This window comes from Neolamprologus multifasciatus, chromosome 16 (assembly GCF_963576455.1).
Source record: "Neolamprologus multifasciatus chromosome 16, fNeoMul1.2, whole genome shotgun sequence".
NCBI lineage: Eukaryota > Metazoa > Chordata > Actinopteri > Cichliformes > Cichlidae > Neolamprologus > Neolamprologus multifasciatus.
Window position 1 is genome coordinate 12,844,860 of NC_140454.1, and position 22,489 is coordinate 12,867,348.

The following is a 22,489-nucleotide window of genomic DNA, read 5'->3' on the forward strand; positions in this document are numbered from 1 at the left end:
CATTCTGGTCTCCCCTAGGAACCTCTGAGCCCAAGAAAGCAGCCGACAACAGGTCGCGCCAGAGCAGGAGGGTTCTCCGTGTCCTCATGAAGCACAGAAAATTATTTTTTGATTCAAGTCACCCTTTTCCACATGCACGCACACACACACACACACACACAGACATGCACAAGCTCATCAGTCTGGTATTAATTCCAGATATATGCAGAATATATGTTTATTCTTGTCAATCTGTTATGTTGTTGAATGTTGCAATCACCTAATGACCCCCCTGTAAGGCAACAGAATATAAAATATTATGTCAAAGGAGAAAGCTTTTTGCCTTTGTCCCGCTCTGTACCCCCCTCCCCCCCATCCAAATGGACAATGCATCACTAGGCCTTGATGCCTCAGAAGTCTGGGTTCATTAAAATCTTGAACGAGTGCCAAAGCTGTAGTCATAGATAAAAGGAATATGAAAGGATAACAAAATTTATGGATGGCAAGTCACCACCTCACCCTGGCATTTATAATAAACAAATGGTTTCTGTTTCCAATTTAAATTTCTCATTATACTGTGACTTTTGGAAAATGTGTTTTGATTTACCAACATTTTATCTGAAAAACTGTATAATTGATTAGATTTACATGGCTCTGATTTTAATGCTGATCGCCTGCCTTCCCCCAGTAGCACCCTCCCCTCCCCAAGCCCAACACTCACCCAAAAAAAAAAAATGATCTGAACAGCTCCTGAGGCACATTAACATCATATAAAACAAACCTACATATCAAACAGTTTTTTTCTGATAAAATAATTGGTTTAAACCAGCATAGAATCCAATTCATCCCTTTGAAAGAAACCTCTGCGAGTGCACCAGAAAGAGAAAATGGGGAGATAGACTTCACAGCCCAAGTGAGATGGACATCAATGCGGTGTGCCAGCAATGGCTATATTAACCCATGGCTAAATCCCATCACACAAATGTCAGTGTATCCGTTATGAAACCATGACATTTAGATCCAAGGTCTCCATTGTGGTTTTAGAGGGAGCTGATGTTTGTCCATTCTTTGCATCCATCAAACCCGCACACAGTCTCACAGCCAACTGTACTCTAAGCATAGAAAGGTTAAAGATCATAAAGGTTTACATATCCAGTGTTACTGCAAACTGTTTTTAATACAGCAAGTTTTTGTTTTGTTTTGATGATGTAGGGAAGAAATGATCATGGTAGTCTGTGCCAAGATTTTCATGATTATTAATGTCACAATTTGGCTAAGAGACAATTTATTGTAATTATATAAAATAAAATATAAATAAGATATATAATATTCTTCTTTTGAAATGATTCATTTTGTTTGCAGCATTACCAGTGATCTGTAAAACATATACTTCAATTATTTTTTTTTTTCTGAAAGAAGACGCTGCACAAAATTTTGAAACTATAATATTTATTGAGTAAAAAATCTTAATATCAGTCAATTTGTTGAAATTCTTCTAATATTTAGCCATATTTGCTACTAATTTAACCTAGATAAAATCTCCTAAAATCACTTCTCGCATTACAACACACCAGGGCTGGCCTGGTCTGACACATCACGACCACTCATGAGTCGTTTGTAATGAGGAGCAAAAACCATATTCAGGATGTGGACAATGTGTCATGAAGCTCTCATGTTACAAGGGAAACACCTATAAGCCACTTGGCTGAGAATCATGAGATGTTTAATTGTTGCCTCCTTACATTAGCTTGAATCTCCCCCCTGAGGCATCAGTTTGGAGGTCAGGTTCTGGAGTGGTGTGTGGAAGAAGGGGGTGATACTGGTGGTGGTGTTGGTGGTGGTGGTGATGATACGGGGGAATAAAATCCCTTTATTATCAGATCTCTCTTACACTCTCTTTTTCTCTCTTCTACCAACGGCAGTCCAGATCAGGAATTACAAATGATATCATGACAATTTTCCATGCTCTTCAAACCAGTGATGTTTTACCGACTCATTTGCTATGATACCTTGTTACGGATCCAGCTGTGAATCAGGGACGTGTCATGGGGCTAGAAGCCCACCTCCCGCTGAGCCTGGCCAATGACCTGGAAGGCAATAGGGGATGCCAGTGCCTGCAGCATGTGCTGCACTGACAAAGCAGCAGGGCACCGTCAAAAACCCTCTCATACAAACTTTGCAGATCACTCCGTTTTTAACAGATGAGTAAGCACTGGTGCTGGCTTTTTTTTCTCCGCACTAACGCAAGGTTTATGGATTTCCCTTCACAAGTGTGTGGCTCTGGTTGACACAGAGCAAAACCCTTGCCCAGAAGGGAAATAGTGTAGTGGTGGATCTTGCGTAGAGGGGTGCAGATAGCATGTGGCAGGGTCACTGCGCAGGTTAAGCAACAATTCATTTGAGTGCCCATAAAGGAAGTGGAGTGTGGTTGGAAACGACCAGCACACCAGTTAAAGAGGCCATGCAATTCAGATTAAACTTTGGCCTTTTAACTGAAATCATTAAAAAAAAAAAAACCCTCAACTCATACACACGATCAAGGGTTTTAAAATCTTTCCTATTTAATCCTCAAAACCAGATCGGTTATTTAACCTTAGAGAGATTTCCTGAAAAGCAATCCCTTGGAATATGGTGAAATCCCAGGAGACAAAGTAGCAACTTAAACCAGTCATTAATTTTTGTATGCATCAACAGGAATTCAATGAGGTTAAGGTTGTTTGGGTTTCCAGATGAGAGCCCTCACGCAATCCTAGGCCCTGATGACTTCTGCATTACAAAAATGATGCTGCCAGGACTGATGGAGCTGAGAGTGTCAGGAGGCATTAGTCTTCACAGCCCAGAGCTGGTGGACAAAACCAGAGTGTGCCCCCTGACCCAATCCACCACCAAGTTACTGACCCAGCAATCATGAGACGAACAAGGAGAGAGGGAAGGAACAGTAAAGGAAACGATTTAAGCATAAACCAATGTGAGATTAATACACTGAAAAAAACTCAGGAACAAGAAAGGGAAAGACATATACTGACCCCCGGACTTTACCACATGCTAGCCAAATCATAGGAAATGGTCTTAAGGGCTTTTTTTCCCGTTCGGTTCACTCTGATTCTGCCTCTTTCACTTCATTTAACTGAATTAATGAGCAGGTTCAGCCAGACTTCAGAATATTAACTTCTTGGGTATTTTGTTGAGGGATTGCGCAATTATGCGAATAATTTCACAATAAGTAAACATGTTTGGGCCTGCTTCAGTTACACTTTCCCACATTCCCACTTAATGACTGGTTTTGACACCTCAGGCCTTAAATATGATAGAAACCACTCAGTTCAGAAAAGAGCTTCAAGGCTCCTAGTATGCTTTCAAGTGGGAAAAATAGTTAAATAAATACAAATTCTTTGGATGGCGAACAAAAAATGAACATCACAGCACTCTTAATTGTTGAATTTTAAGAACTGCTTGTAGGTTTATGAAAGAGTGTTCCAGCGGTACTTGCCTCAGTACACTGACACTGAGCAAACACAGTGGGATGGTGGCCTCGAAACACGACACCAGTTGACTGAGAAACACATACATCAGAGAGGACCTAAAGCTGTGTACACATGGTTCACCTCAGGACAGACCACCTTACAAAGCAAAGTCAGTGCTGGACTCACCCTGTGCACTCTGTCAAATGTGCTCTGTCAAATGTACAGTAGACAGTAGGCTCCCATAGCATGCTGACCACTGTTTTATGTATGATGTAGTATTTTGGCTCGCAAAAGCACTTTAAACTGCATTGCTTTTATTTAACAGTGAAACCCACTGGCAAAAAAAATATGCATACTTATTTCCATATGTTGTACATCCCCTCCGATTTATGAAATGATATGAGTCCATTCATTATTCATATTGGTAGTGGAGTTATTACCATTTTCCCATCAGGCTTGCCACTGACACCATATTATTATGAAATCACAGTTCGCCCAAGGCGTTGCTGCTGCTGTGTAAAGTGGTCACAACTGACTACTTAGCATGGGCATGCAGAACACTGGAGACAAGCACTAAATGCCATACAAGTGACCCGTGAATTTTTAATACAAGCAAAGCGGCGACAGTAAGATAAGTGACAAGAAAGAAAAATGACTTTGGAAGTTAGTGAGGCTTAAAAGTCTGGCTCGAAACAGCAAAACAGCCACGGCACTTTCAGCAATTACACCAATCTTAATGTAGTCCAGACTGTACTGTAGTCACGCCGGGAGTGAATGTGGTATCAGCAGGTTCCATTTGCAGATGTCCCACTTTTATAAAGCGAAATTCTTTTAAAATGAATAAAATTTTCATGCAACAGTAAGCTAATTTGTCACAGGCTTATCAAGGCCTATTCATCACTGATCTAGTAATTACCAGAATGAGCTACAGGATAGCCCCCCTGCTCCCCATTTGCCCCCCACCCCCCTCGCAGCGATGGTCAGCCTGTAAAACTAGGATGTGTTGGCACCTTTATGATATAAATACTCACACACCCTGGGCATAGGAAAGCTGTCAACAGTACATTTGTTTTCCATTTTTCACCACCCAAAGCACTTCAATCTGAGGAGGAAAAAAAAGCAGACAAGGCGTTAAAAATGCACTGCAACACTAACTATTTTGCCCTTTGGTAAATTTCGGTGCTTAAACAGATGGGGCTCAAACTGGTTCCTTTTTACTTAGTGTAGCAGGCTTGTCTGAATTTCCATGCAACAAGTTCTCACCTCTGCACATGCTTGGTTACAGCTGGCATACTGAGATTAGTGCTACACACACATACACACATGCAGAGCATTCACACTTTAGTGAATATGTGCTGAAATGCACACACGACCACAACAGCTGCGATTGCCGCTCTTGCTTAGTGATTGTTCATCATTGGACTTCTTGTTTATTGAAAAACACGAGTGCATGTCAAGTGAACGTAAAGACAAGAGATGTCAAAACCCTCACGACTTGACCCACGCATGGACGTAAGCTGTTATAACCACCACCCCCCCCACACACATACACACACACCCCACACTAAGCCCATCCACCCACACCATAAATAGATCAAAGCACATCTGTTTCTGTGTCCAGCAGCCACACATCTATAATTGCAGATTGGCCGTAATGGCTTAGAGCGACCCATCAGATGCTAAGCAGTTTGGACAAAGGGGATACTAAAGCATATGAGGATAGGGTGACCATCAGCAATCGCCAGCCAGAGAATTCTCTGAATCCACAGTGGCGGCTGTCTGGTCTGCAGTGGACTGAAATAGATAGCACAGCTTCAGCCTTGGGATAGAGGTCCTGAGGGGCCAGCACTGACCACACAGCTGGGATTGCGAAAAAGGGGTTGACCAGTGGTCAGAGTCAGAGATGCCGTTGGGATCACGGTTAGGTCTGGGTAAAGAGTTGAGGAGTTAAAGAAATGCCTGAGCAGGAGATTATTGATAAAAATTGAACTAGTTTGTCAGACCTAGAGTTCTGTTTTAGGCAAAAGAGAAAAGGTCAGAACAGTTAAAGGTTTTAAATTAGGTGTGGGACAGTCCGAGCTGGTCTTGGTTGAATGGAGTAAGCAGTGAGTGACGAGTGAAGCCTCAAGTTGGCCACTTGTCACAGTGTGAGGCTGATTCGGCCTAATGAGCATAGTGCTGTCACCACACATCTGCCTTTCATTCACTTGTAGAATCTGGCAGACTCAAAACCTGCTGGAGTCACCGCTAGATGCTGGAACTTGAGACACTGTTACTTCACTGGTTGCCAGATTGCAAAAAATAAAATTTAAAAAAAACCCTCACAAACTAACCAACTTGTGCTTTTACCAAATAATCTGATAGCTGATATAAAAAATAACAAACACACATATTTTTAATCATCCCTTGTCTTTCAGGAAGAGTGAGAAAGCATAACCAGAACGGTTACTTCTTACAGAGGCGATAAAAAGTTTCAATGACTAAACCAAAACAGTTTGTTTTAACTGAAACATATTTTTTTAATAATCAAAAGATCATTTTAGCTCGTGCTAGCAGTTTTCTATTTTATATACACACCTAATCAAACCTAATCTCATGACTTTCTTGCATGTCACAATTGTAAGATGGGTAAATAATGATTTCAATAATGTTCCAAAGCTATCTTGCAATTATTTAGAATAACAAGTGCCACATTCTATAAATCTCTTTTGCATGATCTAATAATTAAATGTTACAGTAATAGAATTAGTGTGGTGTTTAGTGGGTATTAGTGGTTCTGTTGATCAGAAGAGAAACACAGAGATACTATGCCCTTTAAGGTGATAATGATGATTAGGTCGTGGTGTCTCTGATCTGCAGAGGACAGCAGTCATCTCATCTGTCCTGCCTCTGAAGGCGTGTCTGTAGACAGAACAGCTACTCAAAAAATTCCTCATGGGCATCCTCCTGGAAAATAGCACAAAGGTTTACTAAACATCATTGTGGCGGTGGCACCAATTATTGTTAATATACATCAAATAGCCTCGGCTGAGTCCAAGGAACAGACTGATCACTCCAATGACGGCAACTGTCAGTCTCCTCCCCAATGAAGAGAGCTGTTGAAATAATTAGTCCATGCTTTGTGAATAAAACAATAATACAACAGCCGAGATGACATCCAAAATATGCACATCGCCTCAGATGACCCGAAAACTGGCCGTGGCGTGGACAGCGGAACAAGGCCACATCTTTAAACGCAATCAGAGTCACCGGCTGCAGATGAATGCATGCTTTGTTTAAGCTTGGTATACAAATATTGATGGAAGACCAGTGACAAGGAATTCCATAAACACACAGCTTTTGGAACAGCTCGTAATATCATTGATATTATTGTCTACCTTCACGTTTATGCATTTTCATGTTTGCATACTGTTTTTACTGCTTCATAAAATTGTGTGTGTTTCTTTTGTTTTATCCGCTGCTTGCATTTTATTCTTTATTCTTTTCTTTTTTAAACAGAGTTACACTAACTACTACATCCTCTTTAAAATGTATACACTTCTTCTTTGCAAAAACCAAATCATCAGAAAATACACCTGCAGCAGTCCAGGTAATATGAAAACACATAGAAGAACATATAAGTCAGAGTTTAGAGTTCTTAAGTATTGTTTCATTGCTGAGCCTGAAGATGGTGCTGCTCAGCTGCGCGCTTCCTGTTTTAATGGTTATGAAAATGAAAACCCCTGCAAACCGCACTATAACTTCAAACCTTGTGTTAACCGAGCTCAGATCCTTTTTCCGGTAACGGATCTGTTCTGGTTAAACAGAAAATCACTGAATACTTTTGCCCTCTAGTGCTAGTTTCTGCGCAGCTGGGGTGGGGGGTGGTTCGACATGACATGAGGTTCTATAATTCTATAAATATAATGGGGGGGTCACAGAAAACTTTGTCATGTTATGAGTCAGTATTTAACATGTTATTACTGCAGACGTTAATAATCAGGGTGGTTTAGTGCACTGCCAATGTAACAAGATTTCACACTGAATACTCCAGCTTAATGTAGCTTTGCGGATAAATGTGTGTATAATATTGTCATTTATTTACAGTGTGATAAGTGTATATTGTTAAGTGGCATTAGAAAGCAAAATAACATGTACAAAAACACGCTTTCTTACTTATTTCTTTTCGTTTTAAATCCACGTGCACATTTTGCAACCTAAAAACTATTCCGGTTTTTAAAACTTTGTTCAAACTTTTACGGTAGAGATGGGCCAATTTTTTGGTACTTTGTTGCAACTCTTGTGAGTTTGTCTTGATTTTTATATATTCATACACGTAAAGAGTCTGGCATACAGTTCATATACAGTAAGTTCACAGCATGTCCACTGCTGTGAAACGATGACACGCAATGGTTTGGTGCGTGTTAAAAACAGGCTGTGACCCCCTACGTTAAGACAGGCTCAGAATGAAATGTGAGAGAAATCGCGGCCTGCTAATCACAGACACCCGTGACAGCTTCTAACGGCTGCTTTTCGCACATACGCTCTCATTCAGTGTCGTTACTCTTCCATAGTAACAAGAGTCGTGTAGCATTCTCGCCTCTCCGAAGCAAGCGGAGTTAAATTGTTTCCAGAAAAACAACAAAGGACTCATCAGTGATAAAGGTGACAAATATGAACCAAAGTGTGAAAGGAAAGTCTTCACGCGAGCATGGTGGCAAAGGGGACAAGGCCTGAGTAGGGCAGGCGGCGATTGATGCGACTGATGAGACCAGACACGAGCCACATGAGGCCCACTGACAACGCAGGAGTCCCCTGCGGTATGTCCACCAGACATGCTTATGCACGCACGCACACACTCACACAAATGCACGCATTCACACAAGCACGCAATTTTAACACTACCACAGTGATCCCGTGCAAACGCAAATAATGCAGACATGACAGTTTTAATAAAAAGAAGTTTTAAAATGATTAAAGCTTTCGCTCAAGCGCTTTTTCTTTGCTTATTGCTAACTTATGAGTTAGTTTATCCTTCGGATTTGTAATGTTCGCCCACCCTCTAGTGGTTTTATATTATATTGCAATTATCCCAGAATTAGCACTGCACATAAGAACAGATTTTTCTTTTCTTTTTTCTTTCTTTTTTTTTGACATTTCTGTGTTAAAGTAAAAAAAACAAAACACCTGTTTCTTCCAGTCATTATTTCTTCTATTTGGCTGCCAAACAAATAAACAGCAGCACAGTGAAGTTAATAAAGTACACTTTGTGTGTCTCGTGTGAGTGGGGCAAGTTTCACACGCAATTCATTTTGGCAGCAAAAAACATCCCAAATTTGGTTGGGCATCATTTGTGGAACCACGCTGACTATCCTACACATGTTGTGGACACCAGAAGTCATTCCCAGTTTGGCTCACCAACACACCCCTGGTTCCCCTCCACCGTGAGGGTGCCTTTAAAACGATATGCCTTCTGGGGTGTTCTTTTATGGACTGGAGTTGCACCATTGAGTATTGTGTAATTCTCTTCAAATCACTTTGTTCCCCTCTCTCCTCAACCCCCTCCTTTTTTTTAGCCCACCCCTGACTTAACAACCAGAAAAAGGTCACATTTTTGAGAAGTGACTTCCATGCATGTTCCATGCTGGGTCGTCACTTTCGATTTCCTAAGACCTTTCATGTCACACACCCATCAACCCAGAGAACTGCAAGCACGCTACTACAAACTACCATGTGCAACTTTTTATGCTGCTGCTGCCACTGGTGTTTTCTTCACTTATTTTATTTCAGGTATTTGTCAGAACACAAAATATCATTCAAATGCACAATGTGCTGTGTATTATGTTTCTCGTGTACACCCAGGTTTAAAATCTCTCTGTGGGTACTGCTGAAGCCCATTTTGGGGCTTTAGTAGAGACCCTACATGGGTAGGATTGGTGTAATCTTCTCCCTTCGTGTCTTCCTGAGCTTCTGCAGAATTTAACACTGAGATACCCTCAGGACACCTAGTGAGGGCTTAACGAACAACTGTCTTTTCCTTTTCCAGCACATCTTTCAGATGGTATGAGATGTTTAACTCAGGGCACAACATCATTAATGGAGCATGAAATTTAGGCCTGAAGTGCAGCAGGCTCCTAACCTGCAGGTGACACTGTCTGCATGAATCTTTTATTGTGACTTAAGTGAGCTGTATTATAACCACATTTGACTGGTGACGATTAGTGACCTTTTGTCTATCCAGCAGCCATCCATTTCAATTATGCAAAGCTGGAAATCTTTTGTGGGTAACCAAGTAAAATACTATAGCCAGAGAGCTTCCACTGTGCTTTTACTGTACTTTTACTGCACTATACTTTACAGAACCAAAAATTAGGTGAGATGGGGTCTATATTTATGGGTGTGGATTAACAATAGTCAGCTGCGTCTGACCTTCTGTGACTATATTAATATTTATTAGACAATATACCAAACAAGGAGGTAGATACAGTGGGGCAAAAAAGTATTTAGTCAGCCACCGATTGTGCAAGTTCCCCCACTTAAAATGATGACAGAGGTCAGTAATTTGCACCAGAGGTGCACTTCAACTGTGAGAGACAGAATGTGAAAAAAAAATCCATGAATTCACATGGTAGGATTTGTAAAGAATTTATTCGTAAATCAGGGTGGAAAATAAGTATTTGGTCACCTCAAACAAGGAAAATCCCTGGCTCTCACAGACCTGTAACGTCTTCTGTAAGAAGCTTTTCTGTCCCCCACTCGTTACCTGTATGAATGGCACCTGTTTGACCTCATCATCTGTATAAAAGACACCTGTCCACAGCCTCAACCAGTCAGACTCCAAACTCCGCCGTGGCCAAGACCAAAGAGCTTTCGAAGGACACCAGGAAAAGAATTGTAGACCTGCACCAGACTGGGAAGAGTGAATCTACAATAGGCAAGCAGCTTGGTGTGAAAAAATCAACTGTGGGAGCAATCATCAGAAAATGGAAGACATACAAGACCACTGATAATCTCCCTCGATCTGGGGCTCCACGCAAGATCTCATCCCGTGGGGTCAAAATGATCATGAGAACGGTGAGCAAAGATCCCAGAACCACACGGGGGGACCTGGTGAATGACCTGCAGAGAGCTGGGACCAAAGTAACAAAGGTCACCATCAGTAACACACTACAACGGCAGGGAATCAAATCCCGCAGTGCCAGACGTGTTCCGCTGCTGAAGCCAGTGCATGTCCAGGCCCGTCTGAAGTTTGCCAGAGAGCACATGGATGATACAGCAGAGGATTGGGAGAATGTCATGTGGTCAGATGAAACCAAAGTAGAACTTTTTGGTATAAACTCAACTCGTCGTGTTTGGAGGAAGAAGAATACTGAGTTGCATCCCAAGAACACCATACCTACTGTGAAGCATGGGGGTGGAAACATCATGCTATGGGGCTGTTTTTCTGCCAAGGGGACAGGACGACTGATCCGTGTTAAGGACAGAATGAATGGGGCCAAGTATCGTGAGATTTTGAGCCAAAACCTCCTTCCATCAGTGAGAACTTTGAAGATGAAACGAGGCTGGGTCTTCCAACATGACAATGATCCAAAACACACCGCCCGGGCAACAAAGGAGTGGCCTAGCCAGTCTCCAGACCTCAACCCCATAGAAAATCTGTGATGGGAGTTGAAAGTCCGTGTTGCTCGGCGACAGCCCCAAAACATCACTGCTCTTGAGAAGATCTGCATGGAGGAATGGGCCAAAATACCAGCTACTGTGTGTGCAAACCTGGTAAAGACCTATAGTAAACGTTTGACCTCTGTTATTGCCAACAAAGGTTATGTTACAAAGTATTGAGTTGTATTTTTGTTATTGACCAAATACTTATTTTCCACCCTGATTTACGAATAAATTCTTTACAAATCCTACCATGTGAATTCATGGATTTTTTTTTTTTTCACATTCTGTCTCTCACAGTTGAAGTGTACCTCTGGTGCAAATTACTGACCTCTGTCATCATTTTAAGTGGGGGAACTTGCACAATCGGTGGCTGACTAAATACTTTTTTGCCCCACTGTAACTTATGGATGAAGCCTGCTATAAGTTATTGTGAGTTCTTTTTTCCAGTTAACTGTCCTCCTCTTCCAGTAAAAGTCTTTCTTGTCGATCAATAATTAATAAATCACAAAGTTAGATATTGTAATCTATGGTAAATTTACTAGCCCCTGATGATGCGAAAATGTGCCATTTTTCACACCCAGACTTCGACACTCAGTTAGCACATCAGTCAACTGAGGCTCTCTCCCTCACATCACATGATGTGCTTAAGTTATGATATTTTTTGTGGATTATTGCTAGCATTGTCAAAGTAAAACAAACCCTTATTTTTGTACCTTTCATAAGTGTCCACAATATGTACTTTCAGCTTCTCAATTATTTTTTGTGTTTACCTTGGGACCAGCACAAAGAGTACACTAGCTTGTGACCTCCCTAAAGCTGGGTTTGTGTCTCTTGGTTGCAAACCAGGGATCGTTTAACCAATTAACCAGTAAACCACAAAGCAACTTCCTAAGTGTATCCACAGTGAAAGTCAAATAGCTTACTGTAGAACAAGAAGCACTCAAAGACCACAGAGCTCTGCAAAGGCAGGTTGCCCTCTGGGCAGAATTTACTTTAAAGTATTTTGTATATATTCATTTTGTTTTCTTTGTTCTTTTTAAAAGTACTTTAAGAATTTTATACTGCTATAAAAAAGAGACATGTTGGAGTCAACTTGAAAGAAAGACAAATGTGAAATGTAAAAGTGAGGTCAGAAGTCAAATGGGGCATGATATTTGGATGCAAACTATAATGTGATATTCAGAATCCCCATATACTAGTATCATTTACTAAATGTTGCCAATACAAACAAAGGCAATGGAACTTTAACAATAGTTTTAAAGATAAAATACATTTTTAATACAAGTTTGACCTTGAAGAAGAGTTCAGAGGTTCAAAGTAATGTTATATTCAGAATCGCCACAAATGTGCCTAGCACAGTTTTAAGGAATACACTATTTTGCCAAAAACATTTACTCACCCATCCAAATCACTGAACTAAGGTGTTCCAGTCATTTGGTACAAGAACCCACATAGCAAGCAGGTCTGGCCCGGATTTGGTATCAAGTCGGCACTGTTGGCTGACTTCTGGGATGGTAAGTGGTAAACCATCAATGATGGTTTTAGTGTGCTCTGTAATGTCTGTTCTCTTACCATTGCTGGTATGGATTCCAAAAAAAAAAAAAAAAAAAAGCGTGTGCGTATGTATGTATATGTGTGTGTAGACATATATGTATGTATGTGTGTTTGTCACTATGTAATTATTATTGCCTGTTACCTGTGGTAATGCAAATTATAATTATTATATATTCTGTATTTAGTTATGATGGTTCTAATTGTTGTTGCGAGCTGCCGTTGAGATGCTTGCATGTGCCCGGGGCTGTTGCTGGTTTGTTTGGTTGTAACGATGGGCGTAGCTGTGGGAAGCTTATTGTTTTTTGTTGATGAGTGAGTATAGGGGTGGGATTTAATAAGTTTTCTTCGTCCCACTCCTTTTCAGGTAATTTTTGTTTTTTGTTTTGTGCACTTTATGTTCAATATATGTATTTTGTTGTGCCTGAAATGAATAAATAAATGAAATGAAATGCAGATATGGGCCAGGCCTGGTGGATTGGTTTATGTGGCCCAGGCCCATAGAAAACAGGTCTTCCCTGAATCCAGCATCAAGCTGGCACTTCTGACTGACTGGTGTCATGGCAGGGTGTATGTCAACCAGATGTTTGCCAGGCCTGGCATTGATGGCAATATTTATATTCCTATTCTCCTATTTTAGTTAGAAATGCTGTGTTGCAATACTATACTGCTATGGTAGCCAACGTTTCAAATGCAGGTTTGACAGGTTTGTGAGTGTACACTTTATCCAATACCTATTGACGGTTTACTCATCTTTGCCAGTGGGTGGCTGTAGCTCAGGAGGGAGAACAGGTCACCTTCTGATCGAAAGGTTAGTGGTTCAATTCCTGGCTCCTCCAGTCTGCATGTCAAGAGTGTGAATGTAGTTAGGAAGCACTCAGTTTAGTGAAATTGGGCAAGTTGTATAGAGCAATTTAAGTAATCCTGAAGACTAGAAAAGCACTATAAAAGAATCAGTCCATACACTGTCTGAACAGAGTTTTGTCATGTTACTTTTGCAGTGTTTTGCATGTTCCGGCATGTTTTTATTATATGGCTTGATTAAGGTACACATTAGGCTGACATCTGGGGCCAGAGCTGAAACTGTTCTGGGCCAGCACAGAGCCAGCAGTGTGTCTACTGCTGGCCCATGTGTGGGCCACATTTGGCAAACCTGATCTGGGTCATTCTTTGCAGTATGTGGGCCATGTGTAAGCACATAGTGTGGGCCAGATCCGGGCCATACCAATTTTGCTATGTGGGAAGCACCTAAGCACGCAGACTGCTGAACAAACATTTGTGAAAGAATGGGTTTCTCTAAGGAGCTCAGTGAGTTCTGTGATAGGATGCTAGCTGTGCAAGTCCAGTTGTAAAATTTCCTCCCTAATAAATATTCCACATTCAGCTGGTAGTAATATTATAACAAAGTGCAAGGGATTTGGAATGACAGCAACTCAACCATGACGCAGTAGGCCATGTAAAATAACAGAGTGGGGATTGGTGGGTGCTGAGGCACATAGGGGAAAGATTCTGCATGGGTTTTCATGACTGAGCAGTTACATATAAAGTGCCAGATGCAGTGCTGTAAAGCACATCGTCCTTGTACTCTGTTTGGCAAACTGATGGACGAGTCTGGGTTTGGTTGTTGCCAGGAGAAATGTACTTGTCTGACTCCATAGTACCAAGTGTAAAGTTTGGTGGAGGGGTGATTATGGTTTATGGAAAGTTGGCCAATTTCATGCTCCCAACTTTGTGGGAACAGTTTGGGGATGGTCCCTTCCAATTCCAACTTGGTTGCAGACCAGTGCACAGAACAAGGTCTATGAATGAGCAAGTTTGGTGTGGAAGAGCTTGACTGACCTGCACAAAGTCCTGAACTCAATAGATCACCTTCAGGAATTAGAGTAGGGACTGCGAGCCAGGCCTCCTTGTCCAGCATCAGTGTCTGACCAGTGACTGACCAATTATGCTTCTAAAAGAATGGTAATAAATTCCCATAAACATGCCTAAAACTTGTGGAAAGCCTTCCCAGAAGAGTTGAAGCTGTTATAGCTACAAAGCATGGGTCGACATCATATCAAACCTTATGGATTAAGAATGGAATGCTACTCAAGTTCTATGGCTGTTAAAGATGGCTGAATACTTTATAATCTAGCATTATTATCACTTTCACCTTGAAGGAGAGGTCAGAGGTCAAATTTGACATCTTTATATGGTACTTTCTATATGTTAACAATACACACCACACTTATAAGAATCATAGTTTCTAGGTTCTAAGGCTTTTTGTCAATTTTGATCAATAAATCATTAAGTTTATCTTGAAGACCTTGGTGGATGTAAGCCAAATATGAATGGATTTTTAACATGACCTCACTCTATACCCCTTTTCAAGCTACTTAGATTACTTTGACCTGGATGACTGAGAACCTGCACAGACATATTTACAGACAGAAAGACATACATGCATTCACTTTTGTTTTTTGCTTTTTTGTTTTTTCACTCATCAGTTTCAATTATAAAGGTTTTATAGTCATGTGTCACGAGGGAAATGGCAACTCCAGCTGCCAGGTGGCTGCTGACACTGCCAGCTGTAGCTACACATTTGTTAAAATTAGTCAGAATTTGTTAGAATTAGCAGGGATTTCCCTCCATCAACGCCACTGGACTATTCTTGATCGTCTTGATGTTGTCACTTTAAAATACAAAACAGTCCAAAAAGTTGGGGCACCTCATTTTTGTTAGTGAAGTAGTATGAGCACACTGTGTCTTTTGTTTGCAGTGAAGCTCGTGTTGCACCTTCCTTTGCCAACACAGATTCACATTGCCACATGTAACCGCTATAACTATTCTCAGAATTTAACACCTTGTATTTCAGTTTAGAGTGTTTATATGTTTTTAATCTTTCAGGCGGGTTGGTGGTTTTGATTTGTACATACACATATATATATACGGAGACACAACTGCCTTCAGACTGTTAGTGTTTCATTCACACATCAAGCAATACTTTAGCTTCCTGCTATATCTTCCATCAGTACCATCTCAGGCCTTCTGCATTTACCTCAGCTACATAAGAGTATGAACTTGAAAAACCTCAGAGACGGGAACGTAATAAAACCTCACACTCTATCACTTCATCTAACCTTTCTCAAAACGGCGCTGCACCCACTGCCAGCAGCAGTGAAAGTGACTCCTATGTTAACTGCAGTCAATTCAAATCATATCACTGCTCATTCTGTGGGATGCATGTAAGTCTTGCTTTTGAATATATTCAGACTCTACAAGAAGAGGTAATCAGTTCTAGTCAACCTGCTCCCAAATGAGGTGCATACTCTTAGACATAAGACAGAATAAGACAAGATAGGATATACTGTATCTTCTCCTTATGCCCAGATCACTTCATATCTCTCTCTTTCTGAATCGTAAAACGATTCGTATTTATGTACTGAAGTACCCTTTCTACTCTATTTGAGCACTTGTAATGCTTTCTACTACAAGTCCCATTCGCCCAATCACACACATTCATATCGTTTTTTGTTTAACACTCACACACACACACAAACTCACAGGGGCAAATCCTCACTTGCTGCTGACAGATGCCTCAGGGCCAAGTCAGGGTTCAGCATCTTGCCCAAGGGTACTTGGACACGCTGACTAGTGAATTGGTAGACAACCTTTTTGTTTCCAAATCTCATAATCTTTTAGTTACTCCACTGTGCAACTGACAAAAACTCAAATTAATTTCAATTAATTTGATTTCCCCCGTAGTTTGCATCACAAACCCTCCCCTCAAACAAGATTTCTGCCACCACAAACAGTGCAAACCTGTGATGGTTTATATATATTTTGTCTGCACAAAGGAAAAAAGAAAAACAAAATTGAAGTCACACATCATAGTCCAAGTGGCTTCTTGTTGTCACACTTTAAGTGTTAATACCCAATAACGATAAACTTTTAGAAATAACATATATGAATGTTACTGTTATGTTCTCAGCATGTATGTAAATTTATGCCACATATATGTATGTATATGCATGTAAATACATAATGACTATCTGCCTCACAGCTTGTGATTTAAAGTAGCATTGTCATCCCAATTAAAAAGTAAAATACTAAAAAACTGAAATGGCAAATAGGATGACAATTGATACAAGTACAATATATCTTAAATGAGGGTATTTTAATGCATTGCATGTCCTGGGGAACAGGATGTTAACATGCAACTACTGTTGTTGTTCATGTGTGACATTTACCCAAATGTAATGTGTGATGTCAGAAAGGAGAGGTGGGATTTGAACACTTCACATAAACTTTGCAAAGATATTTCAAGCCTTGCTGCTTCTTTTACAACCATAACTAGCAGACTCTGCAGCATTTACAGTTTAAAAAAAACTTGGTTACTCTGTTTCTAACTGTAAGTATTCCTTACTATAGTTTTCTTTATTTATATAGCAGCACAGTGGTCTGTTGCTCCTGTATTTACTTGCATTTTTCTGCCTGTGATGATTTATTATGACATTCTTTCTTATTTTAATAAAGTGACAGGCAAGATGGCTGGTGGAAACATGACCCTGGACTCTGTTGCAGTTCCATCAAACCAGAGCAGCTGTGATGTGTTTGTGTACCAAAGAGCCGCAGCGGTCCTTTTCCCCATTTTCTACTCTGTGGTATTCATCATCAGCACATGCGGCAACAGTTTGGTTCTCCGTGTCATCTGCCAGAGAAAACAGAAGTTCAACTCCACCTCCATTTATCTGGTCAACCTTGCTTTATCTGATGCTCTGTTCACACTGGCACTTCCTGGGAGAATTACCTACTACATCCGTCACTTTGACTGGCCTTTTGGTGACCTTCTCTGCAAAGTGACCACACTTCTTTTCTTTACAAACACATATGCAGGTAATATGAGAAATTTTTCTCATTGTACTTTGGGGCTTGTCTTTGTGTATGTCTCTACAGATGCTGACAGATCTTTATACTAGTTTTAGTTCACTTTTTTCTATTTAGAAAGACACATGCAAAACATGTCAGTAATTACAGACATGATCAGTACATCATATCTGTCACATATGACATATATATCTACTAACACTCAAAAAGCACTGCATTTAAACTTTTGAAATACATGAAACATTTCCAAATGTTCAACCACAAAACAAAATGCTCAGATTGCAGCTGGGATGGTGAACGCAATAAGCAGAAGCTGTGTGTCATTTCCATTACATTCTCACCAGGTATCGGCTTCATGACCTGCATCAGCTTGGACAGATACCTGGCCATGGTGCATCCACACCGGCTGCAGTGTTTAAGGAGTGTAAAGGTTGTTCGAAGGGTGTGCTGCCTGGTCTGGGCTCTAGTGTTTCTGGAGGTAGCGCCTCTGCTGTTCCGCAGCATGCTGCATGAGCATCAGGGAAGACGAACCTGCATGGAGTACTTCGACTTCGAGGGCTCCCGCTTCACTCCGTATCTTCTGATTCTGGCCTGCGTTGTGTCCTTCTGCTGCCCGCTTACCATTATCATGTGCTGCTACGCCAAGATCAACATTAAACTGCGAGATGCAGCTAAAAAGAACTCTGTAACTGGTCGCTCAAGGAGGAATCACAGGGCCAACACTATTATTCTGCTCATCCTCCTCACTTTCATCGTGTGTTTTAGCCCTTATCACATCAATGTCATCCAGTTTATGGCCAGAAAAATACACCACCAGCCAACCTGTGAAGAACTGAGAGCCTTTAAGGTGTCTTTACAGGTGAGAACTGCTGTGTTTTGTTTTGTTTTTCAATTGATTTTAAAATGTCCCCGTCATTTCTCTTTCTTTTTTTCCTTTTCATAATTTACCCTTACCTTCTAGATTACCGTTTCGTTAATGAACTTCAACTGCTGCTTGGATCCAGTCATCTACTTTTTTGCCATTAAGACATACAAGAAGAGGGTGATGAGCCTGTTTAAAGACTATCTCTATACTTCCGGCGCCTCCTCCAAAATGACAGCTGAGAACAGCAGCAGCAACACCTGAGAAACCACAGCTGATTCTGCAAGATGCACATATAGAACATATGCCACAGACCTATTTTCCCATGCTAAACTAAAAAAGAAAGAAAAAGAAAAGGGCTTTATTTTACGTAGTCTCTTCTGCTGATGTGGTTTTTTAAATCCCTTCCATCTAAAATATATATCAATTATGTATGGACACATGCAGTGTATGTGCCTTAATTTAGCTGTAAAAAGAACAGAACTAAATCCTTGTTCAGCTGTTAGTGTTGCACCCAGTATTTGTTTGTACTGTATATATTGCCAAGTGGTTTTGTTGTTGTTGTTGTTGTTCATATGATGGCCTTTTCTTTTCTTCTTTATGTTTTTTCTTTATTTTTGTTTTATTTTTGTTTTTTAATTTGTTTGATTTTGTTTTTTGGTTACAATGTGTATTCAGTCTAGTATCAACAGCGTCATACAGTAATCGTAAAAGGAAGTTACTCTAATCCATGTTTTCGTGGTAAAAGGGATTTTGTATAGTTATGTATTTGTACATTGTTAAGAAAATGTCCCAACCTATGTGTTTGTTTCCAAACTCTTTCTGAAAATACTGCGGTCATTAACGCAACACGGAAGCAGCTTGTACTTCCTTTTTTTGTTAGAGAAGCACATACCCAGCCAAGTCTTGGGTGAAATTTTTCACTGTAAGAGGAACCATTTGAGCAAATTTGTAAAGCATACACTCCTGCTATCAAAGATGTTATTCATATGATCCCAGTAGTATTACGTATTTCACAAAATGGAAGAACTGCGGGTAGGACAAAATGAGAACATGTCACACTTCTCTCTTTCATACCCACATCTGAGTTTTGTGTGGGAGTACGCAGATGAAAATCACCACTTCCTCACCCACCTTTCCTGCTCCCCTATCATAGGCCTCATTCCTGCTGGGCTCCACATCTTGTGGTGAGGGTACACTGTGTATTTTGTGTGTGTGTGTGTGTTTGTGTGTGCGCTCCTTGCAAATTTACGCAGGTGCACATTGTCTGTTTATAGCACAAAGTGTCATATTTAAATTTAACCTTTCGCATTTCCTGAGTTTTTCTGGAGATGTTGCCCTTTAGTTTTACATCGAAAACAATGTGCATAAACTATTCTATAAAGAAACATTAAACTGCTTTGAATGATTACTAATTTTTTTTTTTTTTTTTTTTTTTTTATTGCTGGGGAATTTATTCACTTGTCAAGACACGGGCTACACAAACAAGGAAACAATTTTTTTCCCCCTTCTAGTCTTCTGAGGTTCTGAGGAAAACACAGTGAAATGAAAAAAAATGAAAGATGATTAAAACAGTAGAAAGCAACATCATTGTCAGATCAGAATAGTAAAGGTTAATGAGTTCTACTAAGTAAATCCGAATTACCTTGAATGATTTTACATATTTTATTAAGGCAAATTAAGAAACATTTTATGTGTTCATATATGGGTCACTAGCATTTGACGTATATGATGAAAATGTATAAATAAAGACAATAATACTAACAACATTAAGCAGCATTAATGGAAATGGCTTCATTTGTTTGAGATCTGCTCAGTAATTCACTGTATATTGCATGAACTTGATTAAGTCTATGTGATCCTTAAATTAGGAGAAAAATGATCATTTAACAGATCAAACAAAGAGGTTGTTAGAAACGGCATTTTAACTCATCAGAAATGGTAACCACAAAGGCAAACGAAACACTTCCTGGTGTGAGAAAATTAAGCAATAAATAGTTTATCACATCTGGCAAGAACCCACAAGTTTGATATTCTATGTAGATCTCTAGATAGAGTGCCAAACTCTGGTGCAACACAAGAAGTTCCCCCAGAAACATTCTCGTGTGTGTGTGTGTGTGTGTGTAGGTGTGTGTGTGTGTGAGAGAGAGAGAGAGAGAGAGTGTGTGTGTATGTTTGTGTTTTGTGTGTTTGTTTGTTTGTTTGTGCATGGGCAGCACAGAGTTACAGAGGTTAGCAGGAAATTGCTGCTGCTATTTTAGCTGCAACAAAGACAAGCTTGTTATGTTAATAAGTATATTCTATATTAGATGCTCGGATGTGAGAATGCGATGGGCTGGTAATTAACTTTTTACCCTGTCCAAGCTGGGATAAGGTAGTTATGAAAGTGGATGGATGGATGGATTAATTTGGGATTAATTTAGTTTGGGTACAGGGTGAGCAATCTGAGCAGAGAAGCCCACACTTTTCTTTACCCCAACCACCACTGAGACATTCTCAAGAGACATAATCTCTCCAGCGAGTCCTGGGTCTGCCCCTGGGCCTCCTCCCAGTTGGACATGCCCAGAATACTTCACAGAAGAGGTTTCCAGGAGGCATCCTTGTCCGATGCCTGGACCATCTCAACTTTCTATGTGAAGAAACAACAGCTCTACTTTGAGTCCCTCTTGCATGACTGAGCTCTTCACCCTATCTCTAAGAGCCACTCTTTGAAGGAAAATAATTTCTGCTGCTTGTATCTGTGATATCTAATGGTCCCAGGTATTTAATCCCTAGTGGGAGTTGTTAAGAGTGTCGTTGACCCACTATTGATCATGTGCCTCATCACATGCTCCAACGTGTGAAAAAGTTTTTGGGCGAAACCATTGTGAGACTTTGCCTCACCCCATTATGTGACCCATTGAGATCATCTGACGCAAGATGTGAGTGGGGTTGAGGCACCTCGGAAGGGATCTCAAAACTGCATTGTAGGGGCCAGACAGTTGGTGTCATAAGACACCCCCTCTGTTCAAAGATGCTTGTTCACAGTGGGCATAGATGGTCTCTTTCACTCCTCTTTCCTGCCATCTGTCTTCTCTATAGTGTATAAAAGCCGATTTCTCCTTAAAAGGTGCACAATTGCAGAGGTGGGAAGCAATGAAGCAAAAATCCTGTGTTACTGTACTTAATTAGAATTTTCCATTATCTTTACTTTCCTTGAGTATTTATTTTTCTGGAAACTTTTTACTTTTACTTCTTACATTTCAACACAAATATCTCTACTTTCTACTGCTTACATTTTCAAAACAGGGTAGTTACTTTTGGTTTAAGACATTTGAGGAGTTATTATTTCACGTTACTGTATACCTTCAATCCTGAATGTTTTTGATTCAATCACCACGGCTTATCATGAAAAAGGCAAATGAAAAAGACAAAATCATGTAATTTATGCACAATTTACTGCGCCACATTCAGGTGTTCTTACTTCAGCGTCTAGCTACCGCTACAGAGAGAAATGAGCACAAAGAGTGACGTTTTGTTTTTGTTTAAAAGTGGTAGGTAATTTCAAATGTAGGGTTTCTATCAGCTCAACAAACATCAGCAAACACACAAACTGTTTCTTTGAAGCTTAGGGCACACTCTGTATGCTAGCTAACGGTACAATTGCTATATTTCCCAACAGGAGAAAAGAATGAGAGGTCACTTCACTCAAAGATGGAGCAAGATGTATGAAAGACAGGAAAGGAGAGGAAGACAGAGTTCTATTTAAAGGTAAGAACTACTAGTTATGGAGCAAGAGACATTGGTAAAGAGAAAAAAAAAGTACTTTTGCGAAATCCAAAATGCATTTTTTTTTTTTTTGAGATCCCAAGAGAGACTCCCCCTCCCCCCCCCCACCCCCGTATTTATTGAACTTCCATTGGTACCTGTGAAGCTGTACAAAACAGTGCAGCTAGATGTTACAGTTTTTCTCGATTGCTTAAACAAATTTTTTGAAACTATGCCTCGTATTCTCAAAACACAAATCCATAAGGTCTCACCCAATTTCCCAAACATTGTATTTTGAGGTCAAAATGAAGCTCTACACCCAAAACCATACCCTATGGTTTTGGGCCTGCCTGGGAGGCTATGAAGGCAGAAAGATGTT

General features: G+C 40.4%; 1 protein-coding gene across 2 annotated transcripts; it reads left to right on the forward strand.

Moving 5' to 3' along the window:
* Nucleotides 1-7,982: 7,982 nt before the first annotated feature.
* LOC146500393 (G-protein coupled receptor 183) lies at nt 7,983-21,012 on the forward strand. Of its 2 annotated transcripts, none has more exons than XM_085135527.1 (4): nt 7,983-8,242; nt 17,151-17,510; nt 17,846-18,360; nt 18,463-21,012. In XM_085135527.1, exons 1-4 carry the CDS (start codon nt 8,179-8,181, stop codon nt 18,625-18,627), a joined length of 1,104 nt encoding a protein of 367 aa, XP_084991653.1. In that variant the 5' UTR covers nt 7,983-8,178; the 3' UTR covers nt 18,628-21,012. The 2 variants fall into 2 exon arrangements, with proteins under 2 accessions (XP_084991653.1, XP_084991654.1); XM_085135528.1 differs by lacking the exon at nt 7,983-8,242 and adding an exon at nt 16,901-17,025 and having other exon boundaries at nt 18,463-21,011.
* The last annotated feature ends 1,477 nt before the right edge of the window (nt 21,013-22,489 follow it).